General features: G+C 53.7%; 1 protein-coding gene across 1 annotated transcript in view; it reads left to right on the top strand.

Annotated features, from left to right (window-relative positions):
• The window catches only part of Acot7 (acyl-CoA thioesterase 7), a 128,340-nt gene that overhangs the window by 95,983 nt on the left and 11,169 nt on the right, over positions 1–21,188 (top strand). Inside the window, exons 7-8 of the mRNA XM_008822411.2 lie at positions 5,626–5,742; positions 16,539–16,723. Coding sequence (XP_008820633.1) covers positions 5,626–5,742; positions 16,539–16,723 — 302 coding nt within the window. The remainder of the gene's footprint in view (positions 1–5,625; positions 5,743–16,538; positions 16,724–21,188) is intronic.

The following is a 21,188-nucleotide window of genomic DNA, read 5'->3' as shown; positions in this document are numbered from 1 at the left end:
TACAAAGGGGCTAATTGTAGGTGCCATGAGCTCTGAACATTGATTCTAACACAAACTCTTACGCACACAGTCATTTCCTGCCTCCCACCCCTTGCCTTGAGCTTGAACTGTCTGCCATAACTATGTCCAAGTTAAGACTTCTACTTAAGGTTCAATATGGCCAGCCCAGGTAGAGAGGCAGCTTGGTCACAGAGCCCCCTGAGCAGGCTCAGACCCAGCTCTCCCAGCCGTGTGTCTGCGTCCTGATTTGAGGGATGGAGACTACAGGGCATGTGCCTCCTAGGGCCCCTTTCCAGGGAGGCTCTGCATCCATTCATCCACAGCTGCTGAGAGGCGCCGGTGGATGGAGGCCCCAGCCTCCCCAGAGCTGACTGAGTGCACAGCACACCTTCGGCAGTGCAGCTGGCCTCAGAAGCCAGGTCACGGTTGGCAGTTGCTTCTCCATATGTGCGGCCCCTTGCCCTCCTGTCCGCTGATGCCTCCTTGGCCTCCGCACCTTCCCTTTTCTCCAGAGACATCCTGTTTGTCTCTCGTTCCCAGGAGGACAGGGCTTGCTGGAGACTTGCCTCCAGTAAAGAGGAGAGCTGCCCTGAATGTGACTTGCTGTGACCTTCTCAAATGTTAGAGCGTTCCCGCCCACCCCGCCAGCAGCCACAGTTCGAGAATCTTGTCTCTCCTTGCCATTCTGTCCTTAACTGAGTGTGCTTGATCTGAACCCCGTTCTAGATTCTCGGTGCACCTCTCTTAATGCAGTGCCTGTTTTGCAGCAAATAGTATCTATACTAATCAGAGCGGGAGAGCTTCTGTTGGGCACCAGGGACTTTGTTGTGATATCAGGAGAGTCTGTAGGAAAGCGCCTTAGTGCACACCCGCGCCTTTGTGGACCCCAGTCAGGCCACTGGCACAGCTTAGTTTCTTATGAAGAAAATCTATCTAGAAAAACTCAGCCTGCAAGAATGCTCTCCCTGTCCTCTCTAAAGTCTTTAAATACATGCACAAGCACACATACAGGTACGTGCCATGATGCCACAGCCAAATCAGGAGCTGGTGGTCTGGCCCAGGGCCTGCATCAGTGCCCTGTGTGGGGGGCGCCTGGTCAGGAGACGCCAACTGTCCTCTGATCCCCTGTGCCCACCCAAGTAGTATATATGTGGTTCTACCTGGCTCGCTTCCCAGAATCTTCCAGAGACATTTTATTTTTCTTTCATCTTGTGTTCGTCCATCCGTCAAACCTCATCATTCTCAGAGACCCAGAGGAAATGGGTGCTCAGTTCAGCAATGGGCCTTGTGCCCCAGGATGGCAGGTGCAGTGAGCACTAGCCCCTCCTCTCATATTTGTTCCTCAGCCAACCTATGTGTGTGTGCTGTTACCTCCTGTACAGCAAGGCGAAGTGTCATCTGGTCAGGCCTTCATGTCATCCTGTGGGGGGTGTGGCTGTGCTTGTGGGAACTGAGGCCCTTCCAGGGTTCAGGCCTGGGGAGAGTTTACCCAACCCCCAGGCTGTCCAACATTAGACTCCATACCCTGAGCTGCAGGGGTGGGCTCCTACACTCCCTCTTGGGTGCACTTAATTCAGAACCCCTTCTTTCCAAGGCTGTCAGTGTGGACTCACAGAAGATCCCTTTTGTATTTTGTGGGTTTGATTCCCAGAAATCCCACCTAGGGACCTGCCCTTATAGGCCCCCAGCCTGCCAACCGTGGGCCAGTCTCAGCCTCCACGAGGGGTCCTGACCAGAGGGAGAAGGGCCAGGAGATTCCCCGGTGCACTTAGATGAGGCTCTGTGGGTCCTTTTTTGTCTTTACAAAGGCCAAGCCAAGCAGGCCTCCTGCTCAGACCTCAAGGGCAGAGCTGTACCCACCCAGACGCCTCCTTTACCAGAGGGAGGAACCCGACCCCTGGTTCCCTCTTGCGAAAAACTTGGTGTCCCCAGCATTTCATTTACACTGTCTTTAGCATGGGGATGCTATGTGTCTGTGTGCCCGTTGTTTCTGCGCCCGTTGTTTCTTTGTGAAATGTGGCCTGAACAGGGTGGGTACCAGTCTACTGCACTTTGAAGACAGCACACACAGCCTGTTCTCACTGCTTCTTTCCCCTCCGCTGCTCACCCACCCACCCCCTACCTGGTTCACTGGACCTTTCCCTAAGAATTCCTGTCAATAAAAAGGTAATTTTAAAAAATCAAGAACACACCAGGCATGGTGGCGCACACAGAGGCAGGGAGAGGGATCTCTGTGAGTTCAAGGCCAGGCTGGTCTACATAGTGAGTTCCAGGCCAGCTGGGGCTACGGGGAGACCCTGTCTCAAAAAGACTTAAAAAAAAAAACCAAGAACACTAATTCTGAAACAGTTTTACAGTGACTGTCAACACCTGGCCATTCCTGTTCTGTCACACCCTCGGGAGTGTCAGGGCAATCCCAGCCGCCATCTGACTTCCTAATACTCACCGGGCGCCATCACTCCCTCTCAAATAGGTTTGTAAGTCCTTACCTTACTGGCAAGTTGCCCCCCTGTGTCCAGGGTCCTCAGCTGCTTGTAACTTTTCAGTCAGTTACAGTCAAAATCTAGCCAGGCTGAGGACAGTTGGCAGGAGCTGAGCAGTACAGGCTCGGTGGGCAGTAGCCAGTGACCCCAGTGGCTCTCTCACTTTCCTGCATCACGTGCCAGCACGTGAGACATGTAACTACAGCATCTACCTCTGAGCATCACTCCGCTCAGGCTGGCCCTCATGGGTGGGGTGCCATCTGGTTTTTCTTCCTCTATGGATTTTTAGAGGCCGGCATGGCCTAGAATAGCAGGCACTTAGCTTTCCAAGGTTCCTGGCATCTGCTGGGTGGATCAATATCACTTTGATGCTTTTATAGGTTGAAAATGGTTGAATGCAGTTGTTCAACTTAATAAAAGGTATGGATTAAAAATTTAAAGTATGGCTGGGCGTGGTGGCCTGTGGCTTTAATCCCAGCACTCAGGATGCAGAGGCAGGGGATTGTTGTGAGTTCAAGGCCATGCTGTTATCTGTTTTTTTGGTCAAGAACTTTTTTTGTGTTGATTTATAATAATTCCATGTTTATGAGGTCAGTGTGATAACTCAGTATTTATGATAATTCCATGTTTATGAGGTTAGTGTGATAACTCAGTATTTTCGTTCTTGTTTTTTGAGAGAATCTCATTATGAAGCCCTAGATGTCCTGGAACTTGCTATGTAGACCAGGCTGGCCTCAAACAGAGATCCGCCTGCCTTTGCTTCCTGTGTTGGGATTAAAGGCGTGTACCACCGCACCGGGCTGATGGAGTATGTGTACACGTTGATGATCAGGGCCGGTTAGCACTCAGCTCTTTAAGTGATTCTTTTGTCCCTAGTTTGTTCTTTTCATTTGGTTTGGTTGGGGATGGATTTCTTGTAGTCTAGTCTGGCCTTAAACTCCTGGTTTTCCTGCCTCCTGAGTGTTGGGATTACAGGTGTGAGCCACAGTGCCTGGTTTAAAATATATTAATGAGTGAACTGTGGTCACTGTGCTATACTTCCAAACACCAGAACATGTTCCTGTGTGTGTCTGTACTCTGACCCGTTAGCCACCCTCCCTCCGTCTCACCGTCCCCCGCCATTCCTAGCCTCATGTGAACATGTGACATTTGTTGTCCTGCTCCTGGCTTATTTGACCCCACATAGTGTCCTCTGGGTCCATCCTGGCTGCTGAAAATGACAAGGTCATGTTTTTTTCATGGCTGACTAATATTCTGTTGCGTGTAGCTTATACTTCTTTTCTTTTTCTGTTTGTCATCGATAGACACCTCAGTTGGTTCCATGCTACAGGGCAATGCAGCCAGGCAGGGTGGTGTGTGCCTGTAATCCAGGTGCTCGGGAATGGTGAATTCAAGGCCAGTTTGGGCTACAGAGCAAGACCGTCCCAAAATGAGCAAGCACAGGAGCACCAGTGTGTCTGTGCTCCTTCCATTTCCCTTGGGCGTAGGTGCAGTGATGAGACGGTGGATCTCGGGGTGGACGGCTGTGTTGTCAGTGTTCGGAGAACCTTTGTACTGCATCCCACGGCCCACGGCAGACGTACCAATTTTATATTCGCACCGTACATCATAATAGTTTCATGGGGTGGTGTTTTCTGCATTTTGGTGCTCGAAGAGTTTTGGGTCATAGAGCATTTCAGATTTCTCATTTTGAATTGGGAAATGTTCTCAATCTGCTCGCTCTTTAAAAATACTTTTCATTTATTATTTTTATTTTGTGTGTATGAGTGTATTGCCTGCATGTGTGTAAGTTGTAAGTGCACCTGTGTCATGCAATGCCCACGGAGTTCAGAAGGGGGATTCAGATGTTCTCAATCTGCTCGCTCTTTAAAAATACTTTTCATTTATTATTTTTATTTTGTGTGTATGAGTGTATTGCCTGCATGTGTGTAAGTTGTAAGTGCACCTGTGTCATGCAATGCCCACTGAGGTCAGAAGGGGGATTCAGATCTCCTGGAACTGGAGTTAAGGACAGTTGTTAGCCACCATGTGGGTGCTGGGAATCAAATCCGGGTCCTCTGCAAGAGCAGCCAGTGCTCTTACCTGCTGAGCATCTCTCCAGCCCCTCAATCTGCCCATTTGACTTGGAAACATTTAATTCTCCCTAGTAAAGTAGCCCCGCACCCCTTGGCAGCCTCTTCCACTTCCCTCCGGCCTGCTGACTAGAGACCCTCGAATCTCCCTTCTACAGCAGCATCTGGCTGGCTTCCTTCTGTACCTGTTTTTAGGTTTTCTGCATTAGCTTAGAGGGCTCTGGGGGTGGCCATGCCACTCTTGGTGACCTTTATAGGGTGATGGGTGTTTGAGTAGTTTCCCACTCTGGCAGTGCCCAGTGAGGCCACCATGCAGTCTGCACATGGGGTCTGCTCCTCAGGGACATTTCTGTCCCTGGTGTGGTATAGTTGGGTCATAGGGTTTCTTCCAGAAATTCCAAACTCTGCCCAGAAGCTGACCCTTCTCAGCCTCCATTAGGAATGACTGAGGATTCTGAGCTTGCCTGGCCTTTGCCAACCTGTTGTCTGGCTTTTGTTGTTGCTGTTTTGAGACAGACCCTTGCCATGTAGTCAAGGCTGGCCTCAAACTCAGGATTCCCCCACCTCAACTCGGCCTTTCCAGTGTAGGGATCACAGGTCTGTTTGGCCACACCTGAGTGGCTAGCTGATCATTTGCAAGCCTCGTCCTGGGTGGTGGGGTAAGGTGCTGGTGGAAGACTAAAAGGGACTGACATTTTGTCAGTGGACTAGAATACCACCTAAAGCCATTTTCAGAAGCTCCTGCGAAAGTCAACTTTAAATGAGAGCCACAGGGGGTAGAGAGACGACTCAGAGGTTAAGAGACCAGTTACTCTTGCAGAGGACCTGGGTTCGATTCTCAGCACCCACATGGTGGCTGACAAATATCCATCTGTAACCCCTGTTCCAGGAGATCGGACATTTCCTACGTGCAGGCAGAACACTCATAGACTAAAATAAAATGAGACCCATGGCACACTACATCCCAGCTGGCAGAGTCCTTGCTAGTGGGGGTGGGAAGACCTGTTTCCAGCATGTGAAATGTCCCTTCTTCCTCCAGGCCTCACCTGCCACATTCTTTCTCTGTTCAGGTGTCACCATGAAGCTCATGGATGAGGTGGCCGGGATTGTGGCCGCACGTCACTGCAAGACCAACATCGTCACAGCCTCAGTGGATGCCATCAATTTTCACGACAAGATCCGGAAAGGTAACAGTGCCCTTCTGATGAACTCCAGGGTGCCTGGGTCCCTGGTGCCACCTGGCTTTGTGCTCACACTGGATTCTACCCGTGTGCCCCACGAGCAGGAAGGCAGAGCTCTGCTCCATCCCTCATGTGCATCCTGAGGATGGTGCTGATCGGTTTGATTCTTTTAATCAGAAACTCAAATGTAACGGAGGCTTTATCCTCCTGGAGCCCAGCATAAGCCATCTTAAAACTAACAGAGCGCTGTGAGGATTTCGCTTAGTACAGGTGCATCAATCCTGCAGATTTCTCTCTGGGGAAGTAAGAGATAATCTGTGACCTATGTGTGATGGCCAGTGTCGAGGTGCTCAGGGGATTCCTCCTCAGCTAGTGCTGCTCACCTTGCTCAGGGCTGTTTGGGGGTGTTTCCATGATGGAAATCTAATCCTCGTGTCTGGGTGTCTGCAGCCTGGGGAGCAAATTACCACAGTGTCTTGGGTGCGCAATGAGTGTCCCCTCCTGTATATGGTGATTCTTACTGTACCTCATCTCCTGAGATGAGGCAGAGGCCCCTGGGAGCAGGCCTGCCTTGTGAGCCTTGGAGCGGAGGGTGAATCCAGAGCCAGACATTGGCTCTGAAGACACTGCACCATGACAGCAGCTCAGCGGAGCTGTGGCATGAGGTGAGGCCCGTGCGTGGTTGGTGACGAGTGGGCGCCTTCTCACTGCCTGTGCCCACCTTGTGCTACATCCAGAACTGCGGAGCCCCAGCACCTTCTCAGAGGTGCCTCTTAACCCTGGCAGCTGACAACTCTGTGCTGGGAGGAGGCGCCCAAGATTGGGAGGTGCAGGGCTGTGCCCCGCTGCCGTAACCGGAAGTGGGGTAGGCGTTCCTGTGGTGGACTTGAAGCTTTGGGATAAGAAACTCCATCCGTGGCTCCCCCTGCTCCTCGGAATCCCTTTTTTTTTTTTTTTTCTCTCTTTTTGAAGCAGGGTCTCCCTGTAGCCCCAGCTGTCCTGGAACTCACTATGTAGACCAGGTTGGCCTTGAACTCACAGAGATCCACCTGCTTCTGCCTCCCAAGTGCTGGGACTACAGGCGTGCACCACCATGCCCTGCTCGGAATCCCTTCTTAACTGACAGGCGTTTGCCATAAACACAGACAATAACAGTAATGTCATTTAACATCTGCCTCAAAGAAGTGGCCCCCAGGGCATGCATGTCACCAGCTCTGAGTGCTATGTGCTTCTGGTGTGTGACATAAACCTTTGGAGGAGGGGAGAATCCTGCATGTCACAGTTACACGCCACCCTTTTTCTGGAACTTCTGCCTGGTAAAATGACTGATCAGCACCACATTGTTAAATCTAGACCCAAACCCACAGTGGAGAGTGTGCTCATGTACCATGGAGCTTGGCTGTCCCTCAGGGTCCACCATCAATAGAGAAGGCTTGCAGCTCAGAGAGGCCCTTAAAAGGGAGTGTCCCTCTGCTGTCAGGGTGAGCTCACCAGGGAGAAGACCCCCCACACTGTTCACCTCAGTCTCCTACGTAGCCCAAAGCTGCTTGGAAGGGCTGTTGACGTAGTGGCTCCTGGTGGGGAGGGGTTGCTAAGTTCATGGGAATCATAAACTGCAGTGGGAGCGAGGCGGTCGTTGCCAGAAGCCGCTGCCGATACAAGGAATTTGAGGACATAGGCTTCCTTCTAAAGACGCATTTATCTAGAACACAGGAATCTTCCTTTCCAGAGGCCACTGACTGCTAGTCTGACACTCTGATATGTACTGACTTCCCACAGGGAGTGAGGGGAGGGACTCCTGGACTGGCCTGGTCTCTGTAGCCAAGAGCTATGATGTGAAGCCCCTGCCTAGAGCCCCTCCCTCTGTGTGTCACAGCCTTGACCTTGGCCTGTGCAGCCTTCTGACCTGGAACCCGCTTGGAGATGTTTGATTCCACTTGGGCAGGAGGTCACAGCTATTTTCTGAGGTGATGTCTTGCTTGGGACGTGAAGGAATTGAGGCCATCCTGAAACAGCAGCAGTTGTGGAGTCTGGCCCACTTCTGTGGCGTGTCCTCGGGCCATTACACACGTCACACTTTGTTGTTTCCAGAGGAACATCACTTGTGAGGGCTGTGTGTGCCCTCCTGCATAGGAGCCCGCCCTGCCTGTGTCCGCACCACAGACAGAACCTCGAGCTCCTCAGCAGAGGGGGTACTGCATTCAGACAGGAGCATTTGGCTCCCTCGCTGGGAGGCACGAAGCAAGGCTGGCGTGTCCCTGTTGCCTCTGGGTTTGTGGTGACACAGTCCACGTATGTCAGCGACTGTAGGTGGGGGTGTTATGCGGCATTGACAAGCCAGTTGTGCTTTGTTTTCTGAGTCTGTTGCGGTCACCTTGAACCCTCCAGGCTCTGGTGCCCTGACCCACCCTCTCTGTGGTTTTCCCCTTGCCTCACACTCAACTCTAGCATGGAGGAGGCCACAAGGGACACCTTTGCCCCTCCTCAGATGAGGTACTGCATACATCAATGTGCTCAGGGTGAGGTGGCATCCACAGGGCCCAGGGAACTGCTGGTAGCCTGGAAACCTTGGCTGGAAGATGGGCCTGGCCCCCACGGGCTCTGTGCTAACAAGAATGGTGTTGGCTCCCTAGAGCTCCTGCAGCCATTGCCCACAGACTGGGGTACTTAAAATGACAGAGCTTTCTCCTGATTCTGAAGGTGAAAGTCCGAACCCAAGATGTCAGTGGGACCATGTTCCCTTTGAGGACACACCCCACCTCCTCTCACACCCATGATCTTGGTATTGTTTGGCCTGTGGCCCGTCACTCCATCCCTGCTGCCCTGGCCACAGGCCGTCTTGCAACTGGCCCATGTCTCAGGCACTTGTGGGACTTGGGATCTCCCTGTCAGTCACATCAACGGTGTGTTGCTCAGAAAGTTGCACCAGCAGCTTTACATGGTCACAGGACAGTCCCAGGTGGGAATGTGGCATGAGAACTTAACTTAGAGTTTCAGCCAATGAGGTGTGTGCCGAGGGACGGTCAGCCGCACCCAGGCCTACAGACACGGGGCCACTTCAGCTGCCGGCTGCCCTGGCTCTCTAGTAGCACCACAGGTTTGGTGCTTACAGACTTGGTTCTTTCAGGCTGACCCTCAGTCATGCCTAGACAGAGAGGGCCCACTGCATTCCTCCTACGCCTCGACAGCCCATCCCAGCGCTACCCCCATTGCCTATGGCTGCCTATGACCTGCCATTTCTCTGCTCACGTCCTCCTTGACTGACTTTGACACCCCACATTCAGCCTGCTCAGCTCGGCATCCAAGTCCACTAGCAGATCGCCACCTGGGTGTGCCGCAGATGAGGTCTGAATTAAGTGCTGTCCGGGGCCAAAGAATGGCACACTGGATCATGTCCAGTCCTGTGCCCATTAGGAATGGGAAGGATAGAGATCCACCTGCCTCTAAGGCTCTTAGCCACCATGAACATCTCAGGCTTCCTGTCCCCAGCACCAGCAGGAATGCTGGGGACAGTGGGAGCTGTAACAAGCCGGTGCCCACTCTTAGAGGACCTGCCATCCCAGGAACAGGTGTGATGAGTGGGCAGGGCAGGTAAACGTGAGCGTAACATACCCTGTGGGTCGCTTTCTCCATTCGTTCCCTCCGTTAAGACATTAAATTCCAAGGTAACTGTTAAGAAACAGTAAAAGGGGAAACAGTTCCTTGAAGAGATGATTTTCGGAAGGGCTGGACAGGAGAGCCTAAAGCTGCAATTTTCTGACAGATAACCCCTCCGCCCCCAGACTAACAAGGTGGAAACAGGTACCTCCAGGAGGCCTCGGAGTGTCGCACCCTAAGAGTACCAACACTGGTTCATCACTGTTCAGTGCTTTCTTGAGACAGCCTCTGTCCTGGCTGTCTGGCATACAAACACAGAACTGTTCGTAAACTTTGAAACACTTGGCAGCTTCTGGGGCTTGGTAACAAATTAGTTTGTTTTTCCAAATCCCTGGCATACTGCTACAATCTAGCTGCTGCCGCCTGGGGAGCAATGCTGTCTGTCTGCGAGGGAGTTGGCTGGGGCACCTGCCAGCTTCGTGGGGTCCGCCTCCCCATACAGGATGGCTGTGGCTTCAAAGTGGGCAGTCCTCAACTAGCCACTTGGTATATTTACCTGTAATGTTTCTGTTCAGAGTGCCAGGCACTGTGCTGAGTGCTTTACCCATCAGCCTTCCACCGGCCCAGTGAGGCAGGAGCTACTGTTATCCGTTTTCCAATCCGAAAACTTCAACTTGAGAGGTTAAGGGAGCTGCCTGCTGGCCCGGGGCCCAGGTATTACCTGGTAACCTGACAGGACACCACCAAGCATCCTGGACAGGGAACAGCAGTTGCACAGAGGGTGAATCCTTGCAGGTCAAATGTAGTGTCATCTGCCTTTGGTGCTTGTCCTAGACGGTGGTGTGACCATATGCCCCTCACAGAGTGGGAGCCTGTGTTTGCCAAGGCCCTGTGAAGTTACTGGTATGAGCCCCAGGGACACAGTGCTCTGGTTGGGTCCCTCATCGGCCTTTGCCCAGGGTCCTTTTCCGACTGAGCTCAGGGACTGTTGGGATAGTTGAGTCTCCTGAAGCAACTTCCTCCTTTCTGTTCTGTCAGCTTTGCCTGCAGCAGCCACTTGTACTGTCCACAAAATAGTCCCTGACCACGCATTCAGAGTATAATTAAGTTGAAAATTAAAGCTGGGCGCAGTGGGCTGTGCTTACAGCCCCAACTACTGAGAAGCTGAGGCGGAGGAGTATGTCAGGGGTCCCTGGGTAGTCTGGGCAACACGGCGAGGTCATCTTAAAGAAGGGGAGGTGGCAACTGAGGCTCAGAAGGACCATGAGTTCAAGGCAGCCCGGACGACATGGTGAGATCTTGTCTGAAGAAAGGAAAAGGGGCTGGAGAGATGGCTCAGCGGTTAAGAGCACTGGCTGCCCTTGCAGAGGACCCGGGTTCGATTCCCATCACCCACATGGTGGCTAACAGCCATCCGTAACTCCACCTCTGTGGGCATTGAACGACGTGGGTACACCTACACACATGCAGGTGACACACTCAAACACATAAAGTAAAAATAATTAAAAAAATATTTTTTTAAAAAAAGGGAAGAGGAGGGAGGAGAAAGAAAAATATGAAAAGTGCTGCTCCTCAGTTGCACCTGTTTGAAGTGCTCAAAACTGTGTAGCAGGATGTTGTGGTGCACGCTTTTAATCCCAGCACTTGGAGGCAGAGGTAAGCAGATCTCTCAGAATTTGAGGCCAGCCTGGTCGACACAGTGAGTTCTGGCCAGCTACATGGTGACAACCTGTCTCAAATAAGTAAATAAATAGGAGCCATCTGTGACTCCTATATGGGGCAGTGCAGATGTAGAACATTTTATCATCTAGTACATTCTGCCCAGCAGTTCTCAGTCCTGGGCGTCTGTCCCTTGGAGCGTGGCTGGCCCAGGTGTCATGTGCTGGCATTGGCCGTGGTGCATCCCCACGTCACCTCCCTGAGACCTTGGTGTCCCCTCATGCCATGCTGGCAATCAGGGCAGTGCAGAGCTGTTTCCATTCTCTGTCCCACCCAGCAGCATTGCAGACCCTGGCAGCTCTGCTCTCTTCGGGGGACAAAATGATGACTTGGGTTTTAGCTCTGCCTCCCAAGTCTACTTAGAAACCAGATAGTTGAAACCATCAAATAAGAGGCTGACAGGTCTACAAAACAACAGAAATGTGTCCACAGCGGCAGGAATTGACATCCCAGCCCTCGATGGGACACATTTTGTGATTTCCACACAGACACTGACTGCTTCTGACAGAACAGAACTGCGTGTGGGGCTCTGGGGCTGTGGGAACCTGTCCGTCACCCTTAGGGTACACTTGTATTCTCTGAGAATTTAATGTGAGCCTCCAGGTTTGCTATCAGAGAATCCCTTCTCGTCCTAGCATTTGGGAGTAGAGGCAGGCAGATCACCATGTGTTCAAGGCCAGGCTGGGCTACATAGCAAGACCTTGGGAGAAGGGGAAGCAGAGAGAGAATATATCCCTTCTTCAAACACAGAAGTGTTGTTTTCCATAGTAGATGTGCAGTTGACTAGCACTTGAGGGGCTAAACAGGATTGCCATAAGCTTGAAGCTAGGCAGCCTTGGTAGCGAGACCATCGCAAAAAAAAGAAAAGAAGGCGGGATGGAGGAAGGGAGGAGAGAGGACTTTAAAATGTTCTTCTCAGGTCACACATGGTGGTAATGACTTGATCCACTGCTTGGAGGCCAAGACAGTGGGGTTACTGGCTTGGCTTGTTTAGCTTTTTTTTTTTTTTTCTTTTGAGACAGGGTCTCCCTGTAGTCCCAGCTGACCTGAACTCACTATGTAGACCAGGCTGGCCTTGAACTCACAAAGAACCGCCTGCCTCTGCCTCCCAAGTGCTGGGACTAAAGGCCTGTGCCACCACGCCCAGCACTGTTTAGCTTTCTTATACACCCCGGGACCACCTGCCCAGGGACTGTGCCGCCCAAAGTGGGCTGGGCCCTCCACCTCAATCATCAGGTGAGACAGTCTCTCACAACAGGCCAGTCTGATCTGGAAAGCCCCTTCATTGAAGTTCCTTCTTCCCAGGTAACTAGCTTGGGTTAAGTTGACAAAACTAAGTGGCACATTGTTCCTTCTGCTGTCCTGCTTGATCCTTCTCCACACCTAGTGGGCAGAAACCCTGGAAGAGCACGTCCTCAACCCTCTCTGGCTTCCCTGCTCTATCCTCTCCAGCTGTGCATATCGGGCATGAGGTTTGGGGGTCAGCAAAAGGAGCAGAAGTGACAAACCTTGCTGGCAAACTATCCCAGCCTCCCGCCGAGTATGTGTGGGAAATTGGGTCTAGAGAATATTGTAGGGTGTGGGGTCCCCATAAGCATGGCCACACCCCACATCTTGGTCAGAATCCTATGTGAGGTTTGGTGAGCTGAAAGCTGGTTCAGAGGGCCTGCTGCGGAGTACCAGCACATCTCAGTGTTGTGTGTGGTACAAATGCCAACCCCTGGGACCCGGGAACAAAGGACTGAGGTTTTTTTGTTTTTGTTTTTTGTCTCTTTGAGACAGGATCTCCCTGTAGTCCCAGCTGACCTGAACTATGTAGCGCAGGTTGGCCTTGAACTCACAGCGATCTGCCTGCCTCTGCCTCCTGAGTGCCGGCACTAAAGGTATGCACCACCACACTCAGCCAGGACTGAGTTTTTTAAGGCTTTATCATTCCATGTCCACCAGCCAAAAAGATGAAAAGTCCCTTCCCAATACCCCAGCACATCTGCCTCATTTGAATGACAAAGACATCTGTGTCTGTGCTGGTGTGTCTGCTGCAGAAAGGATGGCCTGGGCAGGTCCCATCTTACTGACAGCTCTTCTGCAGGTGCCTCCTCAGTGAAGGAAGGTGTCCCCGTGTCACCTCCCATGCTGTCTTCTCTGAGGCTAGGTGTGCCCAGGGGCTGACACAGCCTCACCTTCTCTGAGGCTGCCATGTTTATGCCCATTTGCAGATGAAGAAACTGAGGTGTGATTCCCACACTATCTCAGTACTCCAACCCCAGAGGTGCACCCCTGCCTGAGAGCTGGGCCGTCCCCTCATCTTCTCTGCCCCGCCAGGTTCTGGGATCCCATGTTAGTGTGCACGGCAACTGCTCCGGTGGCCCTGGGAGGGTGCTGAGCACTGTTGGGTAGGGGCAGAGGGCCAGAGCTGCTGGAGCCTGTGGACGCAGCACTGCTCTCACTGCTTGGGTCACTGGGGCTGACCCACTCCCACTTCAGGATGCCGCCATGCATGTTTCAGAAACCTCCTTACAGCGTCAGCCCCATGGTCCTGGGTGTTAAGGCCTCGTTACATAATGAATATGCCAACACCTGCCCACAATCGTGAGGCCATTCTGACCCAAGACTCACCCAGTCCTCATTCACTTTGGCCCCATGTGCCTGGCCACTCTGGGTGCCCAGCGTGTAGTGGAGCGTGAAGAAAAGCCCTGCTGCCCCCTGGGGAGAGGCAGGCAGTTGGTGGGGAGGCTCCAAGGCTCCATTCACAGAATGGCTTTGAACTGAGGAAGTCTTGGCCAGCAGAGTATTGAAGGACAGTGCTTATGTTTCTGAGTCGCTGTGCCCAGGCCTCTTCAGTGTCCTCTCCAGGGTGCTGGCAGGGTGCTAGGTCCCTATGGGCCCATGTCCATGTGTGACGGACTGTCCTGGGGCAGCACCGTGCTGTTGGGACACAGGGTGAACCCGGCTGCCATGGGTGGGGAGGACAGGGAGACCATGTGAAATGTAGAAGCAGGGCTCAGGGCAGGAACATCTGGAAGTTGAGGCCCCTTGGTAGCTCTTTCTCTCCACCTAGATGGACCTCAACAGGCCTTAACACTGTAGGTCCCTGGAGGCTCTGCTCACCGGGACTGAGCATTTGTCTTTCAGTCCAGGGCTCCAGTTGGCCCCATCCTATCAGTGGCCTGGTCAGGTGCCAGCTTCACACTAGCTTCTTGTGTCCGTCTGTGAACTCTCCCCAAGTCTGTGTGATGTCGTGTGTGGGTCTCTGGAAGGTGAAAAGGCCCAGGTTTGGGTTGTCAATGGTGTTGCATGCTGCCCCCAGTTCTCCAGACCCTGGCCTCTGCTGGAGTGTCCGTGTCGGCTGCTCTGGTGCGCACAGAACCCTCTGCTTCCACTGCTGGCTCACTGGGTGAGAAGCGTCTTTGGACTTCTGATTCAGACATGAGCAGCCAGGATTCTGCCATGGCCTGTAGTGACGGAAATGGCTTTAATGGATGACACAGAGGGCACATTTCCTTTTGTCATCCGGAATTCAGTGTGTGCACAGAACCTGGAAGTTGCTTGCACCCCAGGGTGCAGGAGGTATTTGTTTATATGGCAGACCTTGTAGGAGCCTTGGGTCTTGGAGGAAGTCTTGCTGGCATCCTTAAGGGAAGGGGGCCCCTGCTCTTTGCCTCATAGCCCAACCCTCAGGGCACTGGTAAGCAGGATGTTGGCTGGGCATTTAGGGAAAGAGACAGGTGCTTTGAGACGTGGGGTAACCATTCTAAACTTGTAGACCCTGAGCTGGGTGACGGGTCCAGGCTGAGTCCCAGGGTGTGTTTGGTAACTGCCATCAGATGCTTGCATGTGACTGGACATCACAGCCCATGTCAGGCTACCTGTTGCTGACCACTTGGCTCCTTCCTTCCCTCCCAGAAATGGCCATGTCCAGCATGAAGCACCCTGTGTAAGTATGAAGTTGAATGTGGCGTGGAACTTTCCGGTACTTTTTAACAGAATAGCTCCTCTGCCTTCGCTGTCTCTCTCTGGCTGTCTGAATGTGTCTTGCAGGACCTGTCTTGAAGGTAGAACACTGGAGTCTGTTGTAGGGTCCTACAGCTGGCACTGGTTCCTGCTGAGCAGGTGTTGTGGCCCAGGGGGCAGAAGTTTCCTCAGGTCTGGTCCAGGAGGAGACCATTCTGGGCATGGGATAAGGATACATGGACAGGGCACCAGCCAGGCACCAGCCTTACTCAGAGGCTAACCCTCACAGGCTAATAGAGCTGATGCCACATGGTTGGGAATGAAGGACCATGGGCCAGGCACCAGGCTCAGCACTGGGCACTCAGCACGGCCGTTGCTCTCATGGTCACCCAGGGGACAGGTTCCTTCCTTTCCATTTATAGGAGCAGATCTGAACAGCCTGAGACCAGAAACCATGCCAAGGCCAGGGAGGGGCAAGGCCAGGAAGTAAAGGGCTCTGTGTGTGGGTAGGGGGCTGGCAAAAGAGAGGCCCCAGGTCCAAAAGTAGCAGCCAGGCTGGGGCACCACGTCCCCAGGGGCACAGGGACTACATGATGGATTAAAGGTTGAGGGAACGAGATGGGGGGGTCCTTGGAACATGCTATAGGGACAGTGACTTGGACTTCATCATGATCACATGATACCATTGTTGGTGAGGAGATGTGGTGGGCCTAAGTACCGTCCTGACGTGATGTTCAACAGCTCAGAGGAATGATGCTACAATCCACGGGCAAGACCCACGGAGTTAGAAAGCAAACCTGACATGCAGCCACTTGACCTCACTGAGGACAAGGCAGTGGCTCCTCAGCTGCATTAGATGCTCAAGATGTGGCTCAAGACAGACCTAGGCCAACCTGACGGCACGGCTCATGTTGGTCCAGCATGTAGAACACCAGACTCTGGAAGATTCTTCTGTGGTGCTCAGAGCAGTGCAGCAGGGCAGCCGTGTGGCCAGTGGGATAGGGCAGGTGGCAGATTTGATCTCCACTTGAGGCAGGACTGAGCAAGCTCCCCAGAACCTGGCTGTCTGATCGGCCCCCCCCGACCCATGTGGGTAGGGGTGGACCTGGTGGCCCCCAGGATTCCTGGAGATAACAGTGAATGTCTGCTCATGGTGTGGCCAGTGGGATAGGGCAGGTGGCAGATTTGATCTCCACTTGAGGCAGGACTGAGCAAGCTCCCCAGAACCTGGCTGTCTGATCGGCCCCCCCCCGACCCATGTGGGTAGGGCTGGACCTGATGGCCCCCAGGATTCCTGGAGATAACAGTGAATGTCTGCTCATGAGACAGATGACTCCCATGGACCACTAATGGCACATGCTAATAGTTTGTCATTTTAACATCCTCGTAGTAACTGCCGCCTGTGCTGCCTAACCCAGTGTCCTAACTATCATCAGTAACATGGGTTTCTCTCCGTCCATCTTGCCCACCTGGTGCCCTGTGGGTGGAAACACAGCCAGTGTCCACTAACCGCCTTGGCTTCCTGTACCCTGCAGGCTGTGTCATCACCATCTCTGGACGCATGACCTTCACAAGCAATAAGTCCATGGAAATTGAGGTCCTGGTGGATGCCGACCCTGTGGTGGACAACTCGCAGAAGCGTTACCGGGCTGCCAGTGCCTTCTTCACCTATGTGTCCCTGAGCCAGGAGGGCAAGCCACTGCCTGTGCCTCAGCTTGTGGTGAGTGTCCTTGGGGATCAGAGCAGGGCCTGGGCTGGTCTCTGCTAACATGTGGTCTCAGTTGTGCAGATTTACTGAAGTCTTGAGAAGGTGTTCTCTGTAAGCTGCAGGCTGGGGGCGTGGGCAAACAGCTGGCTGCTTGCACAGACCCAGTGTCTAGGGTCCCTGGCATTGCATCATGTGCTGGAGTGGGTCTTGGGAGTACCTTGAGCCTTGTGTCCTCCAGCCAGTCTAGGGCCTAGAGGACCCTGCAGTGTGGGTTCTCCCAAGGTAACTTCGGCCTGTGTGCCTGTCACCTGCTGTAGAGCAAGCTTCAGTGCTGTGCTACTGGGGGCTTGCACAGTTGGGGAGGGGGATCCCCACTGATCACCGCATGTCCTTAGGCACCTATTACCTATATGCCTCACTTTCCTCATCAGTAGATTGATGACAGCCGTAGTATATGTCATATGGGGTGTCCTTCACAGGGAAGGCCTCTGGCAGAGGCTTGGGGGCTGGAGGCAGGGAGAAGCCATCTCAAGGAGCTGTGCAAGGGAAGGGACAACCAGAGGCAGAAGGCAGCTGGTAAAAAGCAGGGCCAGTACCTAGGTCTAGCCTTGGAACTTGCAGGCCCCTTCCCATTCTGTACAGCTGAGGGGCTTGGAGTCTTCAGGGCTATACAGATGGGCGTAAGATGAGGGCCAGCCTTAGAGCTGGGTGGTCTGGATCCTGATAAAGTTCAGTCTGCAAGGCCCGCCATACCAGGTTCCAGAAGTGGAGAAGGGTGATGCCGCCAGGACCATGGTCACAGCCTGCCACGTGACTGTCCCCTGTCATGCCCAGGTGCCCCCCAAGCCCTTCTCTGGGTTCCCAGTACCATGGGAGCCCAACACTGAAGCCAGGAAGGTCTCTGGGAGGTTGCCCCATGTGCCCTGTCCCTGTGGAATTCAACCCCAGGGGTACAGTCCCACATGGAGAGTGCAGCCAAGGGACGGACCTGTGACGCCCATAGAGCCAGCTCAAACCTGCATCCTGGTCAGAGTATAGGAGGGGCACTGACCCCAGGAGAGGGGACTGGAGGACACTCAGGGCCGCCAAGGGTGGGGAAGGAAATGGTGGCTATTCCGAAGTTTGGAGATCGGTGCATGATGGCGTCCTGTGGTTCCAAGCTGTTATTTCTTGCTCTTTAAAGATACTCTTTGATTCTTCAGTGAGGTGTCCTGGGGTCCACCAGTGGATAAGAATAGTCTGGCAGGGAGGGCAGGGCAGGCTTCCTAGAGACAGATTTAAATAGGCTCTGAAGGACTTGCTTGGGGACTAGTGATGTGAGCAAGAGTCCTGGACCTTGCACACGTGCCACACACAGCTATATGTGTGTGTGCATTGCCTCTCCTGCTCCCGCCGGCCTCCCCACCCCCATTGCCAGCCATCTTCAACGTCCTGTCTATTTTTAGCTCCCTCCCCAGGGCCCTGCTGACATGGAATGTAGCTCGCTTGCTCCGTGGAGGTGTTTCCTGATGAGTACAGGGAGGGCCTGCACACCAGGGTCCCCACAGCTACTGCCATGTCCAGACTGGACAGCCCATGAAGAAAGCTTGACCCCCCACCTTCTGCCACCCAGCCTCCCCGTGGCAGTGCCCTCCGGCCTCAGGGTAGGGATGAGCCCCCAGGCCTCTGACAAGGGATGGGAAAGTGGCCTGCTGGAAGGGACTGCAGGGTAGCCACCTCCTGTGGCTCAGGACCTATGGCTCCCCTGGGTGACTTTTTTCCAGCCAAGGTATAGGACATGTTTTCAGGAAGGTGAGACCATGCTGAGTCAGCGTTGGGCGCAGGAGCTCTCTGGTCCCTTGTGTGGGCAGCATTTGTCAGTAGTACCACAGCCGGAGGGCACTGCAGGAAGATGCACTGTGTTGGTTAGCAAACTTGGGTGACCCAGCCTCGGTCTGAAGATGCAAGACCACACAACACACGTTTGGTTTGTGAACTCTCAGAAAACCTGGATCTGAACCCATAGCCAGCTGCCCCATCATAGAATGATCCAGCCCAGGCTGCTCGTAACTCTCAGGCCATGGATGGTAGGCACACACAGAGGTAGATGGCAGGCACACACAGAGGTAGATGGCAGGCACACACAGAGGTAGATGGCAGGCACACAGGTGGGTGGCAGGCACACGCAGGTGGATGGCAGACACACAGGTGGATGGCAGGCACACACAGGTGGATGGCAGACACACAGGTAGATGGCAGGCACACACAGAGGTAGATGGCAGGCACACAGGTGGGTGGTAGGCACACGCAGGTGGATGGCAGACACACGCCGGTAGATGGCAGACACACAGGTGGATGGCAGGCACACGCAGGGGGATGGCAGACACACAGGTGGATGGCAGACACACAGGTGGATGGCAGGCACACGCAGGTGGATGGCAGACACACGCAGGTAGATGGCAGACACACAGGTGGATGGCAGACACACAGGTAGATGGCAGACACACACAGGTGGATGGCAGACTGGAGGAGGACAGACACACGCAGGTGGATGGCAGACACACAGGTGGACGGCAGACACACACAGGTGGACGGCAGACAGGAGGAGGACAGACACACGCAGGTGGATGGCAGACACACAGGTGGATGGCAGGTACACGCAGGTGGATGGCAGACACACAGGTGGATGGCAGGCACATGCAGGTGGATGGCAGACACACAGGTGGATGGCAGACACACGCAGGTGGATGGCAGACACGCGCAGGTGGATGGCAGACACACGCAGGTGGATGGCAGGCACGCGCAGGAGGAGGGCAGACACACACAGGTGGAGGGCAGACACAGGTGGATGGCAGACACACACAGGAGGAGGACAGACACACATAAGTGGATGGCAGGCACACAGGAGGAGGACAGACACACACAGGAGGAGGACAGACACACAGGAGGATGGCAGGCACACAGGTGGATGGCCTACACACACAGGAGGAGGACAGACACACATAAGTGGATGGCAGGCACACAGGAGGAGGACAGACACACATAAGTGGATGGCAGGCACACAGGAGGAGGACAGACACACATAAGTGGATGGCAGGCACACAGGAGGAGGACAGACACACAGGAGGAGGACAGACACACACAGGAGGAGGACAGACACACAGGAGGATGGCAGGCACACAGGTGGATGGCCTACACACACAGGAGGAGGACAGACACACAGGTGGATGGCAGGCACACACAGGAGGAGGGCAGGCACACAGAGGCAGGCGGGGCCTGGATCTGCCTCAGTCGTTAGCCTTGAAGTGATAAGAACACGTGTTCTAGGTTAAAATGAGAACAGTCTGGTAGTCGGACTGCATCCATCTTGAGGCTCGCTCACAGCCAGGGGATCTCCGTTTTTGTCCTCTGAGCTCTAAAGTGCCTCGCCCAGAACAGCACCTCAAGTCCCTCGGGCAGCATCAAGGGTCGTGAGGACCAGGTTTACCGAGGACTCACTTCAAGCCCCATGTGTCAGCCCTTTTCCGTTGCTATGGCAGAGTTCCCGAGGAAAGCCACCTCAAGAAGAAAAGGGCTTTTTGTTTGGTTTGTGGTTTCAGAGGGTCAAGTCCATGGTGGCCTGGTTCCATCACTGTGGGCCTGTGGTAAGGCAGAACATTATGGCAGAGGGTTAGAGCATGCTTACCTCGTGGGGGCCAGGAAGCGGGAAGCAAGGGAGGGACGGGGACAAGGTGACCTTTCCAGGGTACACCCCCACTGACCTGCTTCTCCAGCGTGACCTTTCCAGGGTACACCCCCACTGACCTGCTTCTCCAGCTAAGTGCTGCTTCCTGGTTTCCACCCTCTCAAGAATGCCACCAGCATTCAATGTGTGATGGTTTTCAGAGGCTGTCCTCTTAGGCCCAGCCCTGCTGAGTCAGGTCCTCAGACAGAGCTGGACCCTGGGGAGTCAGTCGATCCAGTGCCTGGCCTGATGGCCTCTCCACACACCATACCCAGCTGCGCAGATAACCAAAAGGCCTTTTCATTGCTTTTGTGGTTGCCCCAAGGCCCCTCTTGTCTCCTGCTGGAACATGGAGAGGGCGCGTGGTATGGCTTCCTAGAGAAGGTTTGTGTCCCTCAGGCTCAGGGGAAGTTGCTCTGTGACCGCTGAAAGCCTCTCTGTAAGACACTAACTACAAAAAGGACAAGCCATTGATTTGACTGGGTGGGACTTAGCCACTTCTCCTCTGTGCTGTGTTCCACATGCGTGTTCTTGAAGCACAGAAAATGCAAAATGGAAAACATTTGGTTTGCAGTGTGAGACTCTGAAAGCCACAGGCTTCCCTCCAGTGGAAGCAAGCCCAGAAGACGGCACTTGGCAGGACGTGGAGAGGGAGGAAAAGACGCAGATTGAGTCCCGGAGCTGCCAGGCCTGGGGGAGGGCTTGGCACTCAGTGCCAAGCAGAGCCCTGAGCATCCAGAAGGCAGTGTACTTGTATTTTTTATTTATTTATTT

Source organism: Nannospalax galili, unplaced genomic scaffold (genome assembly GCF_000622305.1).
Source record: "Nannospalax galili isolate Female #2095 unplaced genomic scaffold, S.galili_v1.0 scaffold1488, whole genome shotgun sequence".
Taxonomy (NCBI): Eukaryota; Metazoa; Chordata; class Mammalia; order Rodentia; family Spalacidae; genus Nannospalax; species Nannospalax galili.
Note: the sequence above shows the minus strand (reverse complement) of the source record. Positions and strands in the feature narration are given on the sequence as shown.